The sequence below is a fragment of the Hydra vulgaris genome, chromosome 03 (assembly GCF_038396675.1).
Source record: "Hydra vulgaris chromosome 03, alternate assembly HydraT2T_AEP".
Classification (NCBI taxonomy): domain Eukaryota; kingdom Metazoa; phylum Cnidaria; class Hydrozoa; order Anthoathecata; family Hydridae; genus Hydra; species Hydra vulgaris.
In genome coordinates, this window is record NC_088922.1 from 25,580,001 (window position 1) to 25,602,879 (window position 22,879).

A 22,879-nucleotide genomic window follows, 5' to 3' on the forward strand; every position below is an offset into this window, starting at 1 on the left:
AAGAAACCAACCGACAGTGCTATTTAATTTACTCTTTATAATTATAAAAACTTTTTCAATTAATGATTGCTATCCACTTTATTAAAAAATTTTAAAAACAGAGAGTGGACATTTAACAAAATTTCTATCTTTGCTACACATTTTTTTTTTTGCCACAGGTTCTCGTTTGATGACTTTTAATCACTATGTAAGACCTCCTTATTAATAAAAAGATTGCAGATAAATAGCCTAAATAAATATTAAATTATCAGGAATATGTATAGAGTTGATTCAAAACATGACAAATTGACTTCTGCTACAGTTGCTACAGTCGATTTGCCATTTTATTTAACTCCCAGATCAGTTTGAGTTGATAAGCTGCGAAATGTTTGATATTCTTTCAAAAATGTATGGGCTTGTGAGACAAAATCCGTTAAATACATGAGTTTTTTAATAAAGCATTTCATTTTTTCGAATGATATATTTCCATAACATAGTCAACTTGGCTCAGCTACAATTTTGAAGTGCCACATTTTGACTACTTGTTACCTCCACATCTTGTTTAAATTATTTTTCTTTTTTGCGTAAAAAAATGTAAGTAAAAAATAAAAAGAGAAAAAAAAACTTATCCGACTGTAGCAATTGCTATACTTGCTTCAGCCTGGATCTGCTACTAATATATATATATATATATATATATATATATATATATATATATATATATATATATATATATATATGTATATATATATACATACATATATATATATGTATATGTATATATATATATATGTATGTATATATATATGTATGTATATAGAACCCTTAGATGTTGTCCGAAAGTTTTTTCCATATTTTGTTGACAAAAAGTAAAAATTAAAATGCAAGACCGGAATTTTTTTTTTTTAATAATGATAGACTGCCTGCCCCAACCAAACCCTCAGTCGATGTAGCAGCACTCCCTTGCGGGTCAGGCTATTTGTCAGTCGATGTAGCAGCACTCCCTTGCGAGTCAGGCTATTTGTCAGTCGATGTAGCAGCACTCCCTTGCGAGTCAGGCTATTTGTCAGTCGATGTAGCAGCACTCCCTTGCGAGTCAGGCTATAAGATAGTCAATGTAGCAACACTCCGCGCATGATTTACAGTAAAAAAAATAAAAATAAAAACATTTTATTAAAAAAAATAAAAATAAAAACATTTTATTAAAAAAAAAAAAATAAAAACATTGTTTATATTGTTAAAAACATTCACAATGTTTTTAAAACATTCTGGTCAATTAAATTTGCGATTTTGTGGATTTTTTAAAAAACGATTAATTTGTTATTATGTTAATGGTTTTTACTTTCGTCCAACTCGGAAATGTTGGACGAAAGTTAAAAGTATTTATAAGTGACGTATATGTTGGCGTTAGTATGACTTTTTTCCTTCCGCTCTTCCCTAAGCCAACAAACTATAGATCTATATATATATATATATATATATATATATATATATATATATATATATATATATATATATATATATATATATATATATATATATATATGTGTGTGTGTGTATATATAATGTATATGTATATATGAGACCTTGTTTTAAAGTGTTATGTGTAGAGTGATTTACGTGCGCCTTAAGTGATTTTACATAAGCAGTAAGCGATTTCGGTTAAGCAACTTTTTATCATTTTTTAACTTTGAAATTATTCTATAAGTGGTAAGATAAAAGAAGTAATTAATTTAAAAAAAAGTCACACTAACTTTTGAATGACGTTTATTTAAGAATATTTGTTACAAAAGTTTGAATGGGAATTATGTTTGATATAAAGGCTATTTACTAATGGAAAAAACACAAGTATAATTTTATAAAAATAAGGTTTATTTTTATTATGTTTTTATTATATTGTAATGATTGATTTTTTAAGCTTGAAGCAAAGATCATAAAAACATAATTTAATTTTGATAAAAAATATATGATTTAATTTAAAACTAGTTTAAAGAGAATACATAATTTTATTCTGATAAAAAAAAATATAATTTAATTTAGATTTGAAACATATGTAATTTAATTTTGTTTTAAAAAATATATTTAAGTTTATTAAAATTAAAGTTAATGCTTGGTTTTAACTTAACTGTCAAATCTATTTAAAAATATTACTAAATATTGTTTATTTTTTAAATTTTATTTGTTCTTTAAAAAAAAAATCAGCTTATTTTTATCGCAATTGTTTTTTCTGTTTTCCTTCCTAAACATTTTTTTTTACTCAAAATTAATTTTTAAATAAATGGCTGCATCAAAAGTTTGCACAAAATGTAAGTTAAACTTTTTTTTATAATGCAAATTAAATCACAGCGATTACTTTTTAATAAACAATATATTCAGCAATATAATTTTAATAATAAAAAATATCAGCAATGTAATTAAAATAATAAACTAATAAACTTTAAATAAATAAAGTAAATAAATTAACACAATTTATAAAAATAAATTACGTAGATAAAATAACGTAATAAAATAAAAAATCAATTGTAGTTGCAAGTTAGAAGTAGCCACAATTAGAATTTTAAGAAATAATCATTTTAAAAACTCAAAATGTTTACATATTTTAATTCATTTATGGAAATGTGGAGAAAAGAAAGAAATTTGTTAATACCAAACATTTAAAAAAATGCAATATTGAATTTAATTATTTAATATTAAAAAAATAATAATAAAATGAACATTCCTTTATAGTAGTAATAAAAAAGCCATTAAATAATATTTTTTGCAGTAACTCGTTTTGTGGTAATTAATATTATTGCAGTATTATAAAAAAATTTAATGTCTTTAAAAAATAAAAAAATAAAGAGAATTTTATGATGTCAAATATAGAGTTAAGCTAATCATTAAGCATTTTTTATTTAAAACAAGGCCTGTATATTTATATATATATAGATATATATATATATATATATATATATATATATATATATATATACACACACACAGCTTTGGCCAAAAGTTTGGAACACCCTTGCATTTTGGGCGTTTTAGCCATTTTCGGCAGTTAAAGACTCTGCCGTAATGACTAATTTGCGCTAATTAGTGTCAGTTGTTGAAATATAGAAGACAAGCTACAGAATGAGCATTGTTTCTTATCTTACGCTTGAATTCAAAGATATTTATAGCTTATACAATCAATGTACCATTAATTTCAGTATCAGCCGTTGTTCATTGTGAGAGACACACAACCAATCATGTGTAAAGCTATAAATTTCTTATGCAGTGTCTGACTTGTTTACGTTCTTAGATTGATTCACGTGCATGTGTAGATGTCTGCTAACACGCTTTATAGGTTAGAAATTTCTATTTTTGGACTCTAATACGACTTTATTTTACGTCCATTTTTTGGAATCATTTCAAACAGGTAGAAATTATAAATTATATTTTAGAAGGAGTAATGGTTGATTTTTATGTTTACCTTGTTTTACTTAGTAGTTAATTAAATATTAGTAAATATTAGCAATTCACGATTTTGTCCTGGGTGTGTTTGCAGATATTCCGACCGATAATCTTCTAATGGCATGTGGAAAGGAGTTGTCAGTCGCGAAACGTTCGCAAATTATGGTGCTCCACCAGCAAAACTTCTCTAAAAAGAGAATTCCAGCCATTCTGAGGGTGTCCCGATGGGCAGTCATCAAAGGGATTGCTAGAGCAGAGTTGGGTACACTGGATTCACGCAAAAGATCTGGAAGACCACGTGTAACTTCATTATCAGCTGATCGTCTCATCCGAAGGGCCTGTATTGCTCATCCCACGTGGTCCTCCTCAGCTATAATCATCATCCATGTCGGACCCACCAAGTTCCCAAACAATCAGGAGGCGATTGGTAAACAATTTCAATCTCCGGTGCTATCGTGCTGCAAAAAAAGCCAAGTTGACCGCTAAAAATATCAAAGACCGATTGGCCTTCTGCAGGAAGTACCGGCACTGGGTGGCAGAAAACTGGAGGAACGTGATGTTTTCGGACAAAGCTACCTTCACTCAGTTTCAATCAAAGTCATGTTGTGTTAGGAGACCACCAAATCAACGTTTCAATGCCAGATATGTAACACCAATGGTAAAGACCTACGGTCCTGGTTTGGGCAAGCTTTAGCGCTGCGGGCATGGGAGGTATCTGGTTCATGACACGAAATACAACAATCAACGGTCAGGTCTACCTTAGTATCCTACAAGAGAAACTTCCCCATCATATGGGGATACTCAATTGCACCACATTTCAGCATGATGGTGCTCCCTGCCATCAAACAAGGGCAGTGAGTAGTTGGCTTTGGGATTCTGGGATTGAGGTCTTAGGTCCATGGCCTGGATCAAGCCCAGACCTCAATCCCATTGAAAATATGTGGACCTTATTTAAACAAAAGGTTGCTGAGCAAGCACCGACGTCAGAAAAGGATTTAATAGAGGTTATAAAGCGTGTATGGGTGGTAGAAGTGAGTCAGCAGTATTGTGAGAATTTGGTGACCTCGATGCCCAGGCGTATAGAAGCTGTTCTGAAGAGTCGAGGACAATATACAAAATACTAACTGTGGATTTTTAATGACCTACTGACTGTAGATTAATTTCGTATTGTTATGGTAGTTATATAAAATATATGTTGCTATGTTATTACACAAAATGTGTCGTTTCCTTCAAAAATGCAAGGGTGTTCCAAACTTTTGGCCAAAGCTGTATATATATATATATATATATATATATATATATATATATATATATATATATATATATATATATATATATATATATATAAATTCATATATATAAATTTAAATTTATAAATATATATATATATATATATATATATTTATATATATTACCATCCATAAGTTTAATTGCACTTAGCAAAATGTTAAATTTTATAATGAACTTAGACTTTTCTAGAATTTTATAAAGGCAACAATAACAAAAATAAATAATTTTATTTACTTTATAATTTACTCAATTTCTATAAGAAAAACTTTATATTACTACTCAAAATTAAGTTCTTTATATTAAATCTGTTACACAACAGTTATAAATATTGGCCATCAACAGCATTCTAAATATTTTGAACTCATTTTCTTAGGTCTTTTTTCCCTCTTGAAGAAATTTTCACACTTCTCTATTTCGGTGATCTGAAAGTAGTTCGATTGGATTGCTATCATGATTTTGCGTTGGCCAAGCCATCAATTGTAGTACTCCTCTGATTTTTTCCGTAAATATTCTTTCAGGACTTTAGCTTTGTTTTAGATCGTTGTCTTGCTGGAAAACAAATCCTTGTTCCAAAGTTGTTCTTCTAAAATATGCAAATAGTCTTCTTTTGTCATTTTTTTGTAGATTTTTACAAGTTTTTTGACATGGCCACTTCCAAAACAACCCTAAACCATAATGTTGCTACCCCGTGTTGCAGTATGCAATCATCAAGCACCCTTTCTCCAGATTGACAATGAACAAAAGACTGACGTTTATTGCTGAAAATTCCAAACATTGATTCATCTGATCAAAGAACATTATTCTAGTCATCTGGTTGCCAATTGTTGTGTTTTTTGTCCCAATTTGTTTCTGTTTATGAACTTTAGCATGGTTTTTTTCTTACTACACAACCTCTGAGACTAACGCCTAGCAAATGTTGTTTAACAGTTGTAGCATTGATTTTCATTACATGGTGTTCATTGAAATCAGCGGCAATTTCTGATGCTGTTCCTCAACCATTTCGCTTGGAACTCACAACTGTTTATGGTGCAATATTTTAAACGGAAAAGCACAAACAACATCAAATATGAATTTCCACTCTTTTTTTTACACTCAACTCCTTCCTTTTTTTCCATTTTGATGATTAAAATTGAAAATTGATTAATTTTTTTTTCATACAAATGTCTTTATTGACAAACTATTTTAGAATGAGAACAAGCCTTAAGAAATTCTAATTAAAACAAATATTTAGAAAGTTCTAATTTATTTATATATTATAGTTAAACTCGTGTAATTAGAATTCTTATAATTCAAAAGGTCATTAAAATCAAACAAGTTTTTTGGTCCTTTAATGTTTAATATTTAGGATTGAACTCTTATAATTCCAAAACTCTAGTAATTCGAACATATTTTGAGACCCCTAGAGGATTCAAGTTACATGAGTTCAACTGTAGAAGTTTTGCTATTAACTGCATTCTACATGATAGAATGAATTTAATAGCAAAAGTGTTGCAAATACAACAATACAATACAATTTGTTTTGACAATTTAACCACAGTTTTTAACAAATGCACTAAAAAATTGGTTTTTAATTATGTTGAAAATAAATAACTTTGACACTTTTTTATATTAGCAAAGCAGTTTTAAATAAAGTAGCTAATGATTTTAATTAAAGTATCATTGAAAGTTATACAAAATTTAATTCATATTATTTTAATATTATTTAAATAAGATTTTTTTATTAGTAAAATAAAAAAAATTTAAATTTTTCAAGCAACAACTTTAAACAGCGATTGTCTCTTTAATAAACTTAATATAAGAATCGTTAAAGTTAATTCACTTGAAAAGTGGAAAGAATTTGTTGATAAGGAAAAAAACAACTAACTTTTTTAAAAGTCGTTTGAATTACATAACTTTGATTTTTACTTATGTTTTTATATTATTGAAACGCATTTAAATAAAGTAACAAATCGTTGCTTATGATTTTTTATAAAGACATTAATGAATAATATATATATTATTTATATTTATATAAGTATGTATTTTTTTATTATAAATGTCTTTAAATTAATAACAAAAATTATATCAACTTTTTAAATAAACGATTTAATTATTTTTTCTTTTGTTTACATTAGTGTGAAGAATAGTTAAGAATCTTTTTTTTAACTTTTAAATGCATTTATTAAACAATTTTAAGTGCATTTATTAAGCAATCGTTAGATGTAAGTTGTTTCTTTATTTAAAAAGGGTTTCACATAATATTATAAAATCATTAGTAAAGATTAATGATTCAAAGATATTTAATTCAAACGTAATTTAGATAATCTTATCGTTATAGTTTATTATTTATTTTAGTTAAGTTTTAATTTTAGTTTTTTTATTTAAGTTTTACTTAAGTTATTTTATTTTTCGTTATTTTTTTTAGGAAGATTTTTTTATGAGTTTTTTTTTAAGTTTCTTTATAGTTAAGATAATTTTTTCAGTGTGTTTTTAAAATGCATACAAATTTTCAAAACATTAACAGCTATGGTCAAGTTTTTAAAATCAAATATTTAGATGTTTTTAAACGTGTTTTTAAAATAATGTTGATCATATGCAAACCTAGTGGTGTAAGAAAGGGTTTTTTCTAGATATAAAACTGGATATGAAACTACTTAAAAGTTTTTAATAATAAAGACCAACTCTTAGGAAAAGTTTTTAAGAATAAGTTTTTAAGAATTTTTAAGACCAACTCTTAGGAAACATGTAAAAATATTCAAGTTTTCTCATAGTTTTATGATTAGACATTTTAAAAGTATTTTCAATATATATAGACATTGAATGGCTAAAGAGAAAGAATAAGTTCCAAAAAATTTCTAATAAATAAACTATAATAATTTTTTCTTTAAAATATCCTACAAAAAAAAAGAAAAACTCTTTATATGTTTAATAATTAAATAGTTTAAAAAATCATTTCTTTTTTATTTATTAAAAATTTTATGCTTCTTTGCGTAGTTTTTGTGATTGTTTCCAGTGTTACTCAAAATTGTTACAAGTCTTTATTTTTTAAAAATGCTAATATTTTCATTTATGTTGATATATTTTAAAAATCTTCACCTGAAAACTTTTAATACATGCACTTAATAATTAAAATAATAAGTTATGGTCATGTAAAGTTTGTAACCCCATTTTTAGTAGTTGTTAGCTTTGAGTAGGTTTTCTTCTATTGTTACTTTTCTTCGATTATTCTTTGAGTAGGTAAACTTAATTTTCAGTTTCTTATATTTTTTTCTTATATTTTATATTATTTATTTTTAAATATATAAATAATTGGAATTTTTTATTTTTTTATATCAAAAAGTTGAATGATTTGTCATATGAAAATTATTTTTTAGTAGTTTTATTAATTTCTACTAATTACTGTAATCATTTCAAGTTCATTATTTTTAATTCATTTAATTAAGCATGTCATTTAAAGATATTAATTATTATTATTAATAAGAATTATTATTAAGAAGTATTAATTATTTTTGGTACAATCAGAGAAATAAGTATCCAAACAAAACATTTTATTGTCAAAAATAAACTTTGTCAGGTTCTTTCAAATAAAAAAAAGTTTATAAAAAAAATTTACAATTATTATGAAAGTAAATTTAATTAAGAATTTAATAAGAAATAAAACAGTTAACTTAAGTTGCTAAAAACTTAATGATACATTCAAACTATGCAATTTTTAAACATTAATTAAGTATCGAACAAAATTTTACAGATTAAACGTTTCTCCTAGTAATTAATTTTCAAAAAATTTTAATATTCAAAAATTTTAAAGATTTTCAATTTCAATTTTCAAGATTCAACTAATTTCTTTACCGTATTGGGATCAATTTGAAGCAATTTGATCAATAGTTCCATGTAAGAAATCATTCCTTTCAAAAACCCATTGAAACCAAAGACTTGCATTTGCTAAAAAATATGTAAATACACCGGTATCAATCTGGAAGAAAGTTTTATGGACTGACGAGTCAAATTTTAATCTTGTGAAGTCCGATGGAGTTCAAAAAGTATGGAGAAAAAAAGGTGAAGCATTCACACTATGTTGCATTTGAGGAACAGTAAAATTTGTTGGAAGCAATGTCATGGTCTGGGGATCGATGGCTTTTTTTTTTTTTTCTTTTTTTTTTTTTTGCCATTTAAAATTGTGATTCAATTTGCTTTAAGAATAATTAGAAAATTATTTATCAAAAACTTTATCTGATGCTGGTGAGTATCAAAAATCCAAAGAAGACAAGTGACCAACTATAGAATGATTTAGCTATGTATGACATCTGTGTCTGCTTAAATACTGTATAGAGAAGGTTGTTAGCTTTAGAAGGTTTTTTTCCAAAAAACCTTTTAGAAAACCATTCTTTACAGATGCCATGAAGAAGCGTCTCTTGTGGGCAAAGGAATACAAAAAGTGGGCTAAAGAGCAATGGTTAAGAAAATGTTCAATTTACAGCTATTTTACTTTTTATGTTTGTATAAACATTTTTAAAAACTGAAGATATTAAATTGAAGAGACTTGATAGTTGTTAATTTATTTATTTAATAACAGACTTGATAATTGATAACTTGTTGATTTATTAATTTTGAAGTGCAAATCTAGCGATCAAAGTTTGTTTGTCATTCTGATGGTGAGCCTATAAGACCTGGACACATTGAACAATATGGCAAGTATTCAGAAAAAAAGATGTTTTTGAGTTTATCTGCTGTTGGACCAGGAGCACTCTACCCAGTTACTGGCATGATGAGATCTGATATTTACATTGAGGTTCTGCAACTCATTTTATTCAAGAGGTGTTGAAAATGTTTCCAAATGGAAATGGAATATTGCAGCAGGATTTAACCACATGCTATGTATTAAAAAAAAGTCAAGAAATTTATGGTAGAAAATATTAAAACACATAAATAGCCTGGAAAATTAGATCTCAATTCAATTAAAAATCTCTGAGCATATGTAAAAAAAAGACTGCAAAAGCATGACTGCATAACTAAAACTAAGCTTACTACCACTATCCTTTAGACTCCAAAAGACATGTTTTAGATGTCTAAAAACATTTAAAAACGTATTAATGCATTTTTTAGACATTTAAAACATTCTTGTGCCAACTGGGCAACTTTTACTTCCTTAAGACCCAGTCACTATAGTCAAGAAAGCTATTTTTTTTGTTTTTTTTTGTTTCTCTCACGTCTATAAATTTGAAACTCTAAGCCTGACAAACAAATATACACAGAGAAATGAGTTGAGTAGAGTACTTTCAGAAGAAGAAGAAAAAAAAGTGTTAAAAAAGTGATTTTAAACTCTACCACTAAATTGCTTTTGCATTCAGTTGGAGCTAAAACACAAAAATTAGTTAATGTAAATTTTCTTTATTAAGATTTTATTTTATTGTATATCAGAACTAAACTTAAAAATTAAATGTCAAAAATATGCGTCTTTAAAAAGTTTTGTACAAAAAAAATTAGCCTTAAACATTACTTTTGAAAAAAATTTTATCAAAACATTTTTCTAAAATGGGGCAGGAAACAGGAAAGAGAGTTAAAGTGCATAGAAAAATTACATAATTGTTAAGGAATAAAATTAGCTCATAAATGTGAGTACTTCCATTGTGATGTTGTTTCAAAGTCCTCTTCAATTATTATGTTCTGTTGAAGCCCTTTGAATTTCTATAAATGAACATACAAGGAGTGGACTTTTTATCTAAAGTCAAGTGTTTATGCATAAAAGATTTCTCTGACAGAAACCAATACTGCATGCATCAATTGATATATTTTTATAATGACGAATATTTGCTGTATCCAGCATATCTGGCTAGATATAATCATTTATATCCAGCATATTTGGCTGGATCATTTGTATCCAGGATATCTGGCTGAATATAATCATTTGTATCTGCCATATCATATCTTTGATAAGTGGATATTAAAAAGCTATTTTAATATCCACTTTACAGCTAATTAATTTTGGTTATTTGTTGCAAAAATTAATTTTTTTTTTTTTTTTTTTTATAGATTGTCGAACTGGTGAAGCAAAAATGTCAAAAGGTTATGGACTTCCGTCTAGGTTTGTTTTTTAACATATGTTTTACAAATATCAATTTGATTAAGTGTAAATATAAGTAAATACAAACTCTAGTAGGTTAATGCAGATTGTATATTATTGTTTATGTAAAAATAATAATATAAAAAAATATATATGATTATAGATAAATAAGAATAATTATATAAATAGTAAAATGGTACATATCTGTATTGAGAATAAAATAAGTTTTTTTTTTTGTTTTTTTTTTGTTTGTGGAACATATTATATTTTAATAAGGAATCGTCCATAAATTATGCAATGCAAAATATATTTTAAAAACAGAAGTAGGAGAGGTTAGGCTCTTTTGCGCGGCAATTTTCATTTAACTTAATGAGCAATATTTTATTTAAATTAATACTCTGCGAAGGAAAACTCTTGGTCTTTTTAGTTAGTTTATTGTGAAAGTTTGCCTCACATAATTTATGGACTATCCCTAATACTTTATCAAAATCCTTTAGTTTTTGCTTTTTGAATTTTCAAAGTAATTTTAATGCAATTGATATTAAAAATTAGGAAATCAACTCAAATATTTTCTTCTTGATTTGTAGTTTATATTCTTAGTATCGAATTAATATTCTTAGTAACTACTTAGTAATTTATATTCTTAGTATTAATTTGTTTTAATAAGTATTAAAATATTTTTTTACATTAAAATTAATATTCTAGCTAATTACTCAATAATTTATATTCTTAAATAACTAGCCAGGAGTTCTAATGATATTGCTATATTTGAATTATGTTTTACTATTAGTTACTTAAAAAGTGTGTATTTTTAAAGTAATTTTTGTTTGTTTAAGATATGTTGTACATACAGTTGGACCTCGATATAATACAAAATATAAAACGGCAGCTGAAAGTGCTTTATACATGTGTTATAGAAATGTTCTTCAATTAGCTTTGTGAGTTTATAAAATTATTTTGCAATAAAGGCATATCATTGCTAGAAGTTGCATTTTTCTTTTAAATATAATACCAATTTTTTCAAAAATGTTAAGTGAAAACAATCTTCATTCAATTGGGCTTACTGTAATAAATTCAACACGTAGAGGTTATCCTCCAGAGGAAGGAGCTCATATTGCATTACGTAAGTTTACTACATCTTTATTGGGCACCTGAGTATTTTTTTTTTTGCATATAATTTAAAAAAAATGTAATTTTGAAAAAAAATTAAATATGCAGCAAATAATAATAAAATGGCTTTTATCTTGTAACAGGTACTGTTCGAAGATATCTTGAACATAATATTGATGCCTTTGGAGTTATTGTTTTTGTTGTGGAGCCTATAGATGAGGTAAAAAGTTTTGAAGTTAAAATAAACTGGAAAGACCATGTCAGTTTAGTCGGTGTTAAGACAAAACTGCAATTTCTATGTTGATGTAAAGCAGTTTGGAATCTTAAATTGTACAAATTAGGGTTGAGTTTTTAACAACTTTTAAATTTACTGGTAAATCAGTAAAAAAAAGTATAATTTACTGGTAAATATCGGTAAAATCGGTAAAAAATAAAGAAATCATAGAAACTCATATAAAAAATTTTTTCATTTCAAAATAATGTCTTTATAAGATTCAGATCTAACATCTTTATTGATAATTGTTATATTGATAAAAAAGAGCTTCAAGGGAACCAAGTGAATCAAGTAAGTTGTCATTCATTCTGGATTGAATTTTTGTCACAAATAATCCAGCAGCAGAAAAGGCTCGCTCAGACTCAATACTTATTGGAGGGATAGTTTCCAGTGCATTGAATAAAAGTTCAAGATTGCCAGTTCTCTTTTCAATAGCTTCATAAACCAACATTTCTTTTGAAATGGCTTTGAATTTTTCGTTTGAATTGTGGCGCTGTTTTTTGGTTAATTGCTGGATTGCTTCCTTGTGTTCATCTTTAAGTGAAAGTGGATTTTCATCGAGATTTTCTGAGCCACACACTTCTTGAATGAATTTTAAGTCATCTGGATTTGTTGGGAATATTCTAGACAATAAATCTTTGGCAGTCTTTTGAAGTACAGACTTCGAAGACATTTTGAAAACTCCATGTTCTTCTATGTCGGATTGCTCTGCCTTCTCTCTTCAAAATGTTTCAAAATTACACTCTTCATTGCAATGCAAAGAGTTTAGTCTTGTTGTTTCAGTCTGTTCAAAAGAAACTTGAAAATTCCCTCAGCAGTAAGAAGAGTTGCATCCTGTCTGCAAAGGGCTTCTGCTGCCAATTTGACTGGTTCAAGAGCAGCAACAAGGTTGTATAAAACGTTTGCTTCATCATCACTGCAAATCAAATGTTTAGAAATGTTTTTCAATATTTTTCTGAGTGAATCTTTAACTTTGAGAAACTGTTGAATCATTGACAGTAGACTGTTCCATCTTGTTCTGCAGTCAAGGATAAGTGAAACCTCTTTTCTGTGCTGTTTCTTTATTTCTTCTTGGAGGACATCATTTTTGACTGGAGATTTTCAAAATAACTTGATGATTTTTCGGACTTTTGTGATGACAGATTGCAAGTGCACTTTCACTTTTGGAATAGAATGTTTTCATCCATGGCAGCATCAAGAAAACTGACTTCGGTGTAAGATTCGGATTTGTCACTGCTGACAACATCTTCGTTGCTTGTTACTTGCAATGTGTTGTTATTGATTTTTCAGAAAGGCTTCTTGTACAGTATTTCTTGAACTGCCAAATACATTCCAAATTCGGCCACTTTTTCTGTGACAACTGCTGCAGCTTTTTCAGCTGGCAGTGATCCAGAAATTTGGGTCAAGCCCAGATTCCTGTATGTGTGTTTTTGATAAATATTAATTTTCATATACCTTTGATTTTTCAAAGAAGTGTACTCATCCAGTGTAATTGAAAAGCGTTTCCCAAATGTCACTAAAGATTTAAAAGTGTTTTTAAGGTCATTTCTCATGCCAGTTGCAAACTTTTCAACTAACTAGATTGCTTGCTTGTGATTTTTTGGAAAATCATAACCTTATTTACACATGGCAGATCGAATGAAAGAGCTGTTAATAATGGTGTGGAAACTAAATCTATCCAGTGCTGTAAGTCATGAAATCACTTCTTCAATTGATTGCTTTGGGAAAAAATTTGAAATCTTAAGCTTTTTTGATTCTGTTGTAGCTTTTGTTGTCAACTTTTCCTGTGTTTCTTTTTTGATTCCATGTTTTTTTTTAGGTGATACCACATTCCAGTTGTGAAACTTGAGTATTTACTGGTATTTCCACATACTTTGCAAGTCACTGTTTTTCCTTTGTTTAAGGTTTAGTGTTTCTAAACAACTGACATTTTGATCAAAAGCAAATCAAATTGATTGATAAATGCAACAATAAATTTATCACAAGAAAGTAGTAATGTCTTTCTTAAAATGTTCAGACAAAACTTAACCAACAAAATTAGTTTCCAAATAAAGCAAACAGCTTAGTTGATAGTAAAGTGATTATTAAAGCTTTAATTTATTAAGCTATTTCAAACCTTTTAAAATATTTTAAAGCGATTTTGGGCATAATAATTCTGATTATCATCTTCGTTTTTTAGATTTTTGTTATAGAGACAAACATATAAAGGTGGAGGAGTTCTGATTTACTTAAAGGAAAACGGTATACATAACATTAGGAATGATATGTGGGTTTCTGATGGTGATAAAGAAATCATAACGAAATTTTAAACAATAAGAAAGTTAATACTGTGTTAGGTGCGGCTGAAATTCATAACTTTTTTTTACAGCAAAATATTATTCACAAGATAGCAAAGAAAAGAAAATATATTTCATAATTAGGGATTTTTTTTTTTTTTTTTTTTTTTTTTTTTTTTTGTTATTCACCTCCTCAAGGCCGAGAAGGCCACTACAGACGAGGAGGCTACTTATTAGTGGTTATAACCCTCTCTCAACCCTATAACTCCGAAACACAAACCTTGGTGAACAAGGCCGCTGCGCTGAGAAACAAGTTTAGCGCGGTACTACCAGGGACGTGGTGGGGATCAAACTCGGAACCTCTTGCTTTTAAAGCGAGCGCTTTACCACTACACCACTACCGCATTTCAAATGAACTGTTTAATTTATAGTATAGTAAAAATCATTTGCAGAAATTTACCGACATAATTTTACCAGTAAATTGGTAAAACAATTTTACTGATTTATTGGTAAATTTTCGGTAAAAGCTCAAAAAAATGGTTAAAATATAAACTGAAAACCACATAAACTTATCAAAAGAAGTTGAAAATAAAATTTTTTAAAGTTTATTTTTTATTAAAATAAAGTTGAATGCTTTAAATGCGCATGCACACTCCCATTCTCACTTACATTACTTTTAAAGGTGACATTAAAGTTTAAATATGCATACACACTCACACACACATTACTTTTAAAGGTGATATTAAAGTTTAAATATGCATGCACACTCACATACACATTACTTTTAAAGATGACATTAAAGTTTAAATACCCATGCGCACTCACACACACATTACTTTTAAAGTTGATTTTAAAGTTTGGCAATATTATAATATTAAAATACCACCAATATTTTTTTGCTTTCAGAGCACATACAAAAGACTAATGCCAATGTATTTTCCACGTGATAAAAAAGAAGAACAGTTTGCAATTAGTTTTTTGCCTTCAGATATAGGTATAATATGTTTTTATAATAATTTTATGGTAAAAAATGTAAAAATTAAAAGTATAGTGATATATTAATTGAAAAAATGTAAGCTTAATGGTTACATAAAGTTTACATTTTTTTAATTAAAATATTACTATACTTTTAATTTCTGATTAGAAATCTAAAACTTTGATATTTCATTATAACTATTTTTTGTTGACATTTTCATTTCAACTTTGTTGAAATTTTTTATAACAACTTGTGTTGAACCAAAACCAGTTATGCACTGTAAAATAAGTTGATCTCAAAAATTAAATAATGGATATTTTGAATTTACTTAGTAATAGTTGGTAATAATTTATGTTCTAAGTATAAAAGAAGAAAAATTTATTTGCAATCTGTTGCTATTTCAGTTATTTTAATCTTTGAAGAATATTTTGATATTTGGAGGTTGTTTCATCTTGTAGTTGTTTCATCTTGTAGTTGTTTCAACTTGTAGTTGTTTCATCTTGTAGTTGTTTCATCTTGTAGTTGTTTCATCTTGTAGTTGTTTCATCTTGTAGTTGTTTCATCTTGTAGTTGTTTCAACTTGTAGTTGTTTCAACTTGTAGTTGTTTCATCTTGTAGTTGTTTCATCTTGTAGTTGTTTCAACTTGTAGTTGTTTCATCTTGTAGTTGTTTCAACTTGTAGTTGTTTCATCTTGTAGTTGTTTCATCTTGTAGTTGTTTCAACTTGTAGTTGTTTCATCTTGTAGTTGTTTCAACTTGTAGTTGTTACAACTTGTAGTTGTTTCAACTTGGCTTGTTAACATATAAGATTGCAAAAAATTACAAATGGTTGCAATTAAATGTAAAAAGAAAATGTTTCATCAAAATACTAAAAACTAGTCATACTTTATCCTTTCAATATAAATTTAGAACTCATCAGTGAAGAAACAGAACTTATCAGTGAAGAAGCAAAACTCATCAGTGCAGCTAAAGAAATTTTTAATCAAAATTTAATATACTGAAATAAAAAACAGCATACAACAAACAAAATAGTCATAAAATCATGTTCTAACCAATTTTCTAAGAAAAATATTCATCTCATGTATTTTAAAGTTCGCTTTGCTTAATTAATATTTTTATTATGCAAGTTTATTCTAACTATAGCACTTAACGATACATTAAGTGTTATAGTTAGAATAAAAAAAACAAAAGACAAAAACATGCTACAGCAAAAGTTTTTTATAGCCACTGCAGACTAAATAAAAAACCCAATCTGATTGTATAAAACTGAACTGAGTTTAAAAAACTCTGCAGTGAACGAAAACATTCATTATTGAAAAATATTTTTTTAATGGAAAAAACGATGCAGATTTGAGAGCCTAAATTAAGGCTCTCAACCGGAAGTATAATGGCAAAACAACAAATGTTTGTTAATATCTTATTCAATAATATTTTGGAATTCATAATGTTTTGGAAAGTTTAACTAACTTTTAACTTATTTTCTAATGTTTATCTATGATATGAACACAACTTGTCGCGGCACTTTGGGATCCCTTTCATCATGTAATAGTATTGATTAATAAGCATCAGCTTAATCTCTCCGCGCAGCGGCCTTGCTCGGCAAGGTTCGTGTTTCGGAGTTAAAGAGTTGAGAGAGGGTTGCACCACGAATAATGACTAAAAAAAATAAAAAAATGAGTATCCTCCTCGACTGTAGTGGCCCCCCTCGGGCCTAGGGGAGGTGAATAATAAAAAAAAAATAAAAAAAAATAAAAAAAAAAAAATCGGCCACTTTTTGCACAATTGAAATAGGTATTGGCATTGGCCTTTTTTTTATTAATTTACCATTTTTCCAACTGATGGCATTTTAATATTCTTAAAATGATGTTTATAAGCTTTAATTTAACAGCTGAATGTACTTTTACTTTTATTACCATAATGTTAATTTCAAAATAGTTTTAATTTGTGTTGTTTTATTGTTATACTTAAAATTAACCTATTTAGGCATTGTTATCTATGTGTTTAAGTATAGCCTTCTTTATTTCTATATGATTGTTGTTTAGATATCTAAATTATTAATAAATTAATAAAGAATTAATAAAGTAAACTGCTTATCTTAGTACCATTTTCTTTTTAAAATTAAAATTAAATAGCGTTCCTCTAAAATTATATTTATTTTTTGAAATTTTTCTTTTCATAGTAAAAAAAAATAAACATTTTTTATTTTATTATATGTTTTTCTAATATCTTTTAAAACAATGGTTTGGATCTGATTTAGGTTCAAGTATTTGTTTACCAGTATTGATTCCATGAAAAAAATTTACACAATTTAAAGTTTATTTAAAATGGTTTTATATTTTCAAAATTTTAATATTTAGTTAATTCATCAGTATTGACATTGGTTTCGACATCGGTATCTGCATCAGCCACAAATGTGCTATTGATACATCACTAGTACATAACCCTATACAAATGGCAGAAATAAGAAAATGACATAATTTTAGTAATCAGTAATTATCAAGAAGGCACATCACACCCTGAAAATTTGGGGTCATAATACAAACAAAACATTCCATCAAAATCCTTTTGACTGATGAATCTTGATTTGTTTAGATGCAAAAATATGGTAAAATTAAAATCATGGATTAAAATCCTACGAAGATATTAGAGTTTGATGTCTGAAAATAATTTTGCGGTCCCGTGGGGACCATTATTTTTTAATTTTTCTAAAAAATATTATATTTTTTATCTTTAAATGATTGTAGGAAGGAAGCTAAATTTATAGAATATGTTTTATAGATTAAAATTCACTCTTAATTTATTGAGCTCATCTCTTGGCTCAACATATCTCTAGCGCTTACTCGTTTATAAACCATAAACAAAAATCGGAAACTGTAAAATGGAAAACAAAATTTCAAAAATGTCTACGTTTGCAAAAGATTACAATGAGTGCAGGAAATCTGTCTACTTTATTTGTATGAAAAAAGCTGACCACAAAATGACAGAGTCCTGCAGGAAAAAGATTTTGGAAGCTTTTTCAAAAAACATCAACTTTGATGATTGACAGAGTTCCAATAGGAATTTGCATGGCTTGTCGTTTCAAGATAAATAATCAGGTGACAAGGAATCAGTGCAAAATCTGCCAAAACTTTTCAATTTTGAATCCTATTCAAGTTACAACTTTGACGAACAAACAAGTACTTGTGCTGCTTAATTTGCCAAATTGCAAAAACAAAAGGCAAAGAAAAGCACCCATTGCATAAGCGAAAACAAGAAAAAGCAAGCAATCATCAAGCGCAAACAATAGAGAAACATTGTACAAGTTGCCTTTCAGTAGTTGCCTGCGATCTATCTCATCATTGTACTCAAGGAACTTGTCATCAAAACCTCAGAACATTAACATTTGTAGATTCTAATGGAGCTGAGCAGATAGCTTCATCAGTGGTTTTCTCTATAGATTCATCACCAAGAGTAACAATTCGAATTAGTCAACTCCATGGCCCAAGATTGGCTGTGAGAAAAGGTAAAACACAAAAATAATTTTCAGAATAATTGTAAAATCACATTAGTTAATGGTTAACAATTTTTAGGTTCCTCATCAGCATCTTAGCAACTCTCTCAAACACCTTTAAGCACTCAAGATATAGTTGCCATTTAACAAAATACAGGACTTTCAAACACAGGCATGAGGAAAATTGGATCTGCTCTCAATCAAATTAGCTCTACTTAACTGGTTGAGGCAAATTTTCAACAAAAGCTTGCAGACTATTGGAAAATTTTACAAAAAAATTTTACAGTGAGCACCATTAAGTTGTCTGAAATTGACAAGTGTCAGGTTGTTCATTGCCATGACTTAAATCAACTAAAAGAATTTGTCAGCATCTCAAGATGCCTTGATCAGGGATCCATCCTTAAGCTTGAAATAGATGGCGGTGGCTCATTTTTAGAAGTGAGTTTGACCTTGCTTAACACAAAGCTAGATGAATCTGAGCCTCACAGTCCTATTCAAAAGTCTGTTAAGTTGTGTTCTCAATTCTCAGGTGTGACCTCAATGGCACTGGCGTTAAAAAGCAATTGATTGTGGCAGTTGCACAAAATATTCCAGAGGCATATCAAAATGTTAATAAAATTTTTGATCTCATCCAAGTAGAAAAAGCTTGCTCACTAAGCCCTTGATTGTCTCGTGTGATCTCAAACGGCAAATATCATGTGTGGAATTCAATCACATGCCAGCAAGCACTCATGTTGTTGGTGTGAAGTTGAGTCAACAAAACTCTATAAGTGTGGTGAGATAGGAACCTTTGGAAAAGTCAGAAAACATTTTTAGGACTTCCTCAACAGCGGAGGAAACACAAAGAGTGCCAAATCATTTCAAAATGCTGTGCATCCTCCACTCTTTCCTTTTGAAAACCAAACAACTGTTTTGGAAATAATTCCACCAATGGAATTGCATTTGCTCTTTGGTGTTGTCAATCATATTGTAAAAAATTTTGCTCTGATGTGGCCAAAGACAGTTTATTGTTTCACTTCATATTCCTCTTTTGCCTTACCATGGGGGGCACTACTATGGCAATGACTGCATGAAGCTGTTGAGGAAAGTAGATGGATTGAAAAATTTAGCTGAGTCTGAGAGTGCAAAACAAGCATCAGATTTTTGCAACTGTTTGGCATTGTTTAAGGATGTTGTTTCTGCTTGCTTTAGCTGTGTCTTGGATCTGGAATATGAGTTGAAAATCGAAAAATTCAAGACAAGTTACCTTGAATGTAATTATTAGAAAAGTTTTCTTATATTACACATGATCCTGTATAAAACGTTATATAAGTGGATTTTTACATTTGCATTTAACACATCTGTCTATTGTTATATTATGTTATATTAAATGCTATGCAGTTGTGCTTGTTTAGAGAACCAGCTTAAAAGTGTTGATTAATTGCAAATTAATTGCAATATAAGAGTTTATAAAACGTTTTGTTTTTCAATTATATGCATAAATTCGATAGATCAGTGGTTTAATCATCGGTGTCACTTTGCGAGAGTTCGTATTAACTCAAAACATTTTTTTTCAATCTTGTCGTATACACTTGTAGCAAAAAAATAAATGTAGCTAAAAAGACTTTTAATTGTTAAAATAAAATTTTCAAGTTTTTTCTAGCTAAAAATTTTTTTTCTTTTTTCTGCCTCAACTATTTTTTTCAGCAGCACCTTCTGAAGTATCAGGGCTGTCTTATCAAACTTTTTCTTTATTAAGTTGCAGACCATAATTTTTTTCAGATCATTTGCAGTTTATTAGGACTAATTACCTGATTAATTACCACATTAATAACATAAGTATCTCTATCATGACATGCGTAACAAATTTCTCCCTGTGTTTTGACATTTTTAGAAACTTTAAGTATTTAAAAAAATAAAAATACTTAAAATTTCTAAAAGTTCTTCCTTGCATTTGTTATAGTATATAATATCTTTATATATATTATATTTATGTATCTTATATTATATTTATGTATCTTTATATATATTATATATATTTATGTATATAATATCTATAAAACTTCAGAAGTATTTTATTTTGTATTTTAGAAAAATCTAAAAAGATTCTAAAAAATTACAATTAGTGCCAATAGTAGGATTTGAACCATGACACTTTGCCTCAGAACTAACCACAATGGAAGCTAACCACTCAGCCATGCAGGCCTATTGCTAAGGAAAATTGTAAAACTATTTAGCAAAAAAAAGACTTTATAAAACGGAAGTAAACGCTATAGATCCAAATTAAGGAGGTGTTGCTGCAATGCAGTTTTAAATTTACGTAAAAACGTAAAACTTGATATATGTTTTAACTGGATATGTTTTAACGCTACATAATTTGAAGTTAAAATAAGTTAAATATTTGCATACACTTTCATTCACGTTTTCTTATGAAAAAAGGTGCTCTTTCTTGCCATTACCTTGTTTGCAATGGCTGCCAAGGGTTCCGTGTCAAAACCACTTGAATGGGCACTACTAAAACTATTAAGTTCAGCAATAATATATAGAGATGGAATGTTTTAATTAAGAATAAAAAGTTTTAATTAAGAAAATAATCTAATTTTATGAGAAATATTTTTTGCTTTTTAATAAATTTTACTGAAGCCTGGAGCCTAGAGAGGCCTGGAGTTGCTGTGTTGACTATGACTTGTTCAGTATGTGGTGTCAAAAATTTTGGCTAGCTGTATTTAAATATTATTATAAATTTTTCATTACTAACTGACTCATTTTAACACTTTTCAAGTTTAATTTTTTTTTATATATTAGAAAAAATCTCATACTAAACTTGTTTAATCTTTTACTAAATAGAATAACAAATAATTGTTGAAAATTTCACAAATTTTAATTTTTCTTGGAGTAGTATAATAAAATATATAATGATTAAACAGCAATAAAAATTTTTAATTGAACAGTTTTTTACTAATTTTCTTCTTAGGATGTACTTTTACAAACTTAAGAGTTAATAATACTTTTAATATTCATGTGAAAATTCAGTTTTTGGCTAAAAAAGACAATTTAATTGCTGCACTAGCCTTAGTTATTGATTAAATAAAGGCTAATTTTTTAGTATCTTTAAAATTTAGAAATAATTTGTGTCAAATTTATTAGTTTTATTTTTATATATTTTAAGGTAATGAAGATGGTGAGCCTTTTTTACCAGAGAGACAGATTCGAATCATGGATAAGCCATTAAAAGGTAAATTTCATGATTGGTTTAATATCTAGTTCTATTCAAATAATATTGGTCATAATCATTGTCATAACAACAGTTTTTTTTATTCATTTTTATCTCCTTTATTCTTTACCATCATCTGAAAACATGCAATTGTTCAAGATAGGAATAAGTTAATAAATTTTAAATAAATCTTAGATATAAATCAGGTTTTATATCAGTTTTATATTTTAACTCAATTTTCTTAGATGTAGATTAATTATTATAAATTTAATTTTCTTAGATGTAGGTTAATTATTTTAAACATAATTTTCTTAATTATTTTAACTTTAATTTCCTAGATGTAGGTTTGTATTATTTTGAATTTAATTTTCCTAGATGTAGCTTTGTATTATTTTGAATTTAATTTTCCTAAATGTAGGTTTGTGTTATTTTTAATTTAATTTTTCTAGATGTAGGTTAATTATTTTAAATTTAATTGTTTAGGATTGTTAAGATAAAATAATTTTATCATAAGACAACAAATAAACAAAGTCGCCTTATTTACAAAAGATTTATTGTATAAAAGTTGTTTATTAAAATTATTAAAATCTTTAATAAAATAAACAATATAAAGAACTTTATTTCAACTTTATTTGAATTCAAATATTTTTACAAATTTTATTTTTTATTTTTGTTTAATATCTATTTAAGGCAAGCTAGACACATCCATATCACTATAAGTTAGACAATTCCATATTATTTAAGCTAAAAACACCCATATCACAATAAGTTAGACATGCAGTTATTACACAGTTTTGGTAAAGTATAAACAAAAGT

The 22,879-nt window shown here is 27.6% G+C and overlaps 1 protein-coding gene across 3 annotated transcripts in view; it reads left to right on the forward strand.

Annotated features, from left to right (window-relative positions):
- The window catches only part of LOC100210062 (protein GDAP2 homolog), a 72,302-nt gene that overhangs the window by 27,067 nt on the left and 22,356 nt on the right, over window positions 1-22,879 (forward strand). For all 3 annotated transcript variants that reach the window (XM_065792769.1, XM_065792768.1, XM_065792767.1), the window contains exons 4-9: window positions 10,714-10,765; window positions 11,581-11,682; window positions 11,779-11,867; window positions 11,998-12,074; window positions 15,311-15,398; window positions 22,019-22,084. In XM_065792769.1, the coding sequence (XP_065648841.1) occupies window positions 10,714-10,765; window positions 11,581-11,682; window positions 11,779-11,867; window positions 11,998-12,074; window positions 15,311-15,398; window positions 22,019-22,084 (474 nt within the window). The remainder of the gene's footprint in view (window positions 1-10,713; window positions 10,766-11,580; window positions 11,683-11,778; window positions 11,868-11,997; window positions 12,075-15,310; window positions 15,399-22,018; window positions 22,085-22,879) is intronic.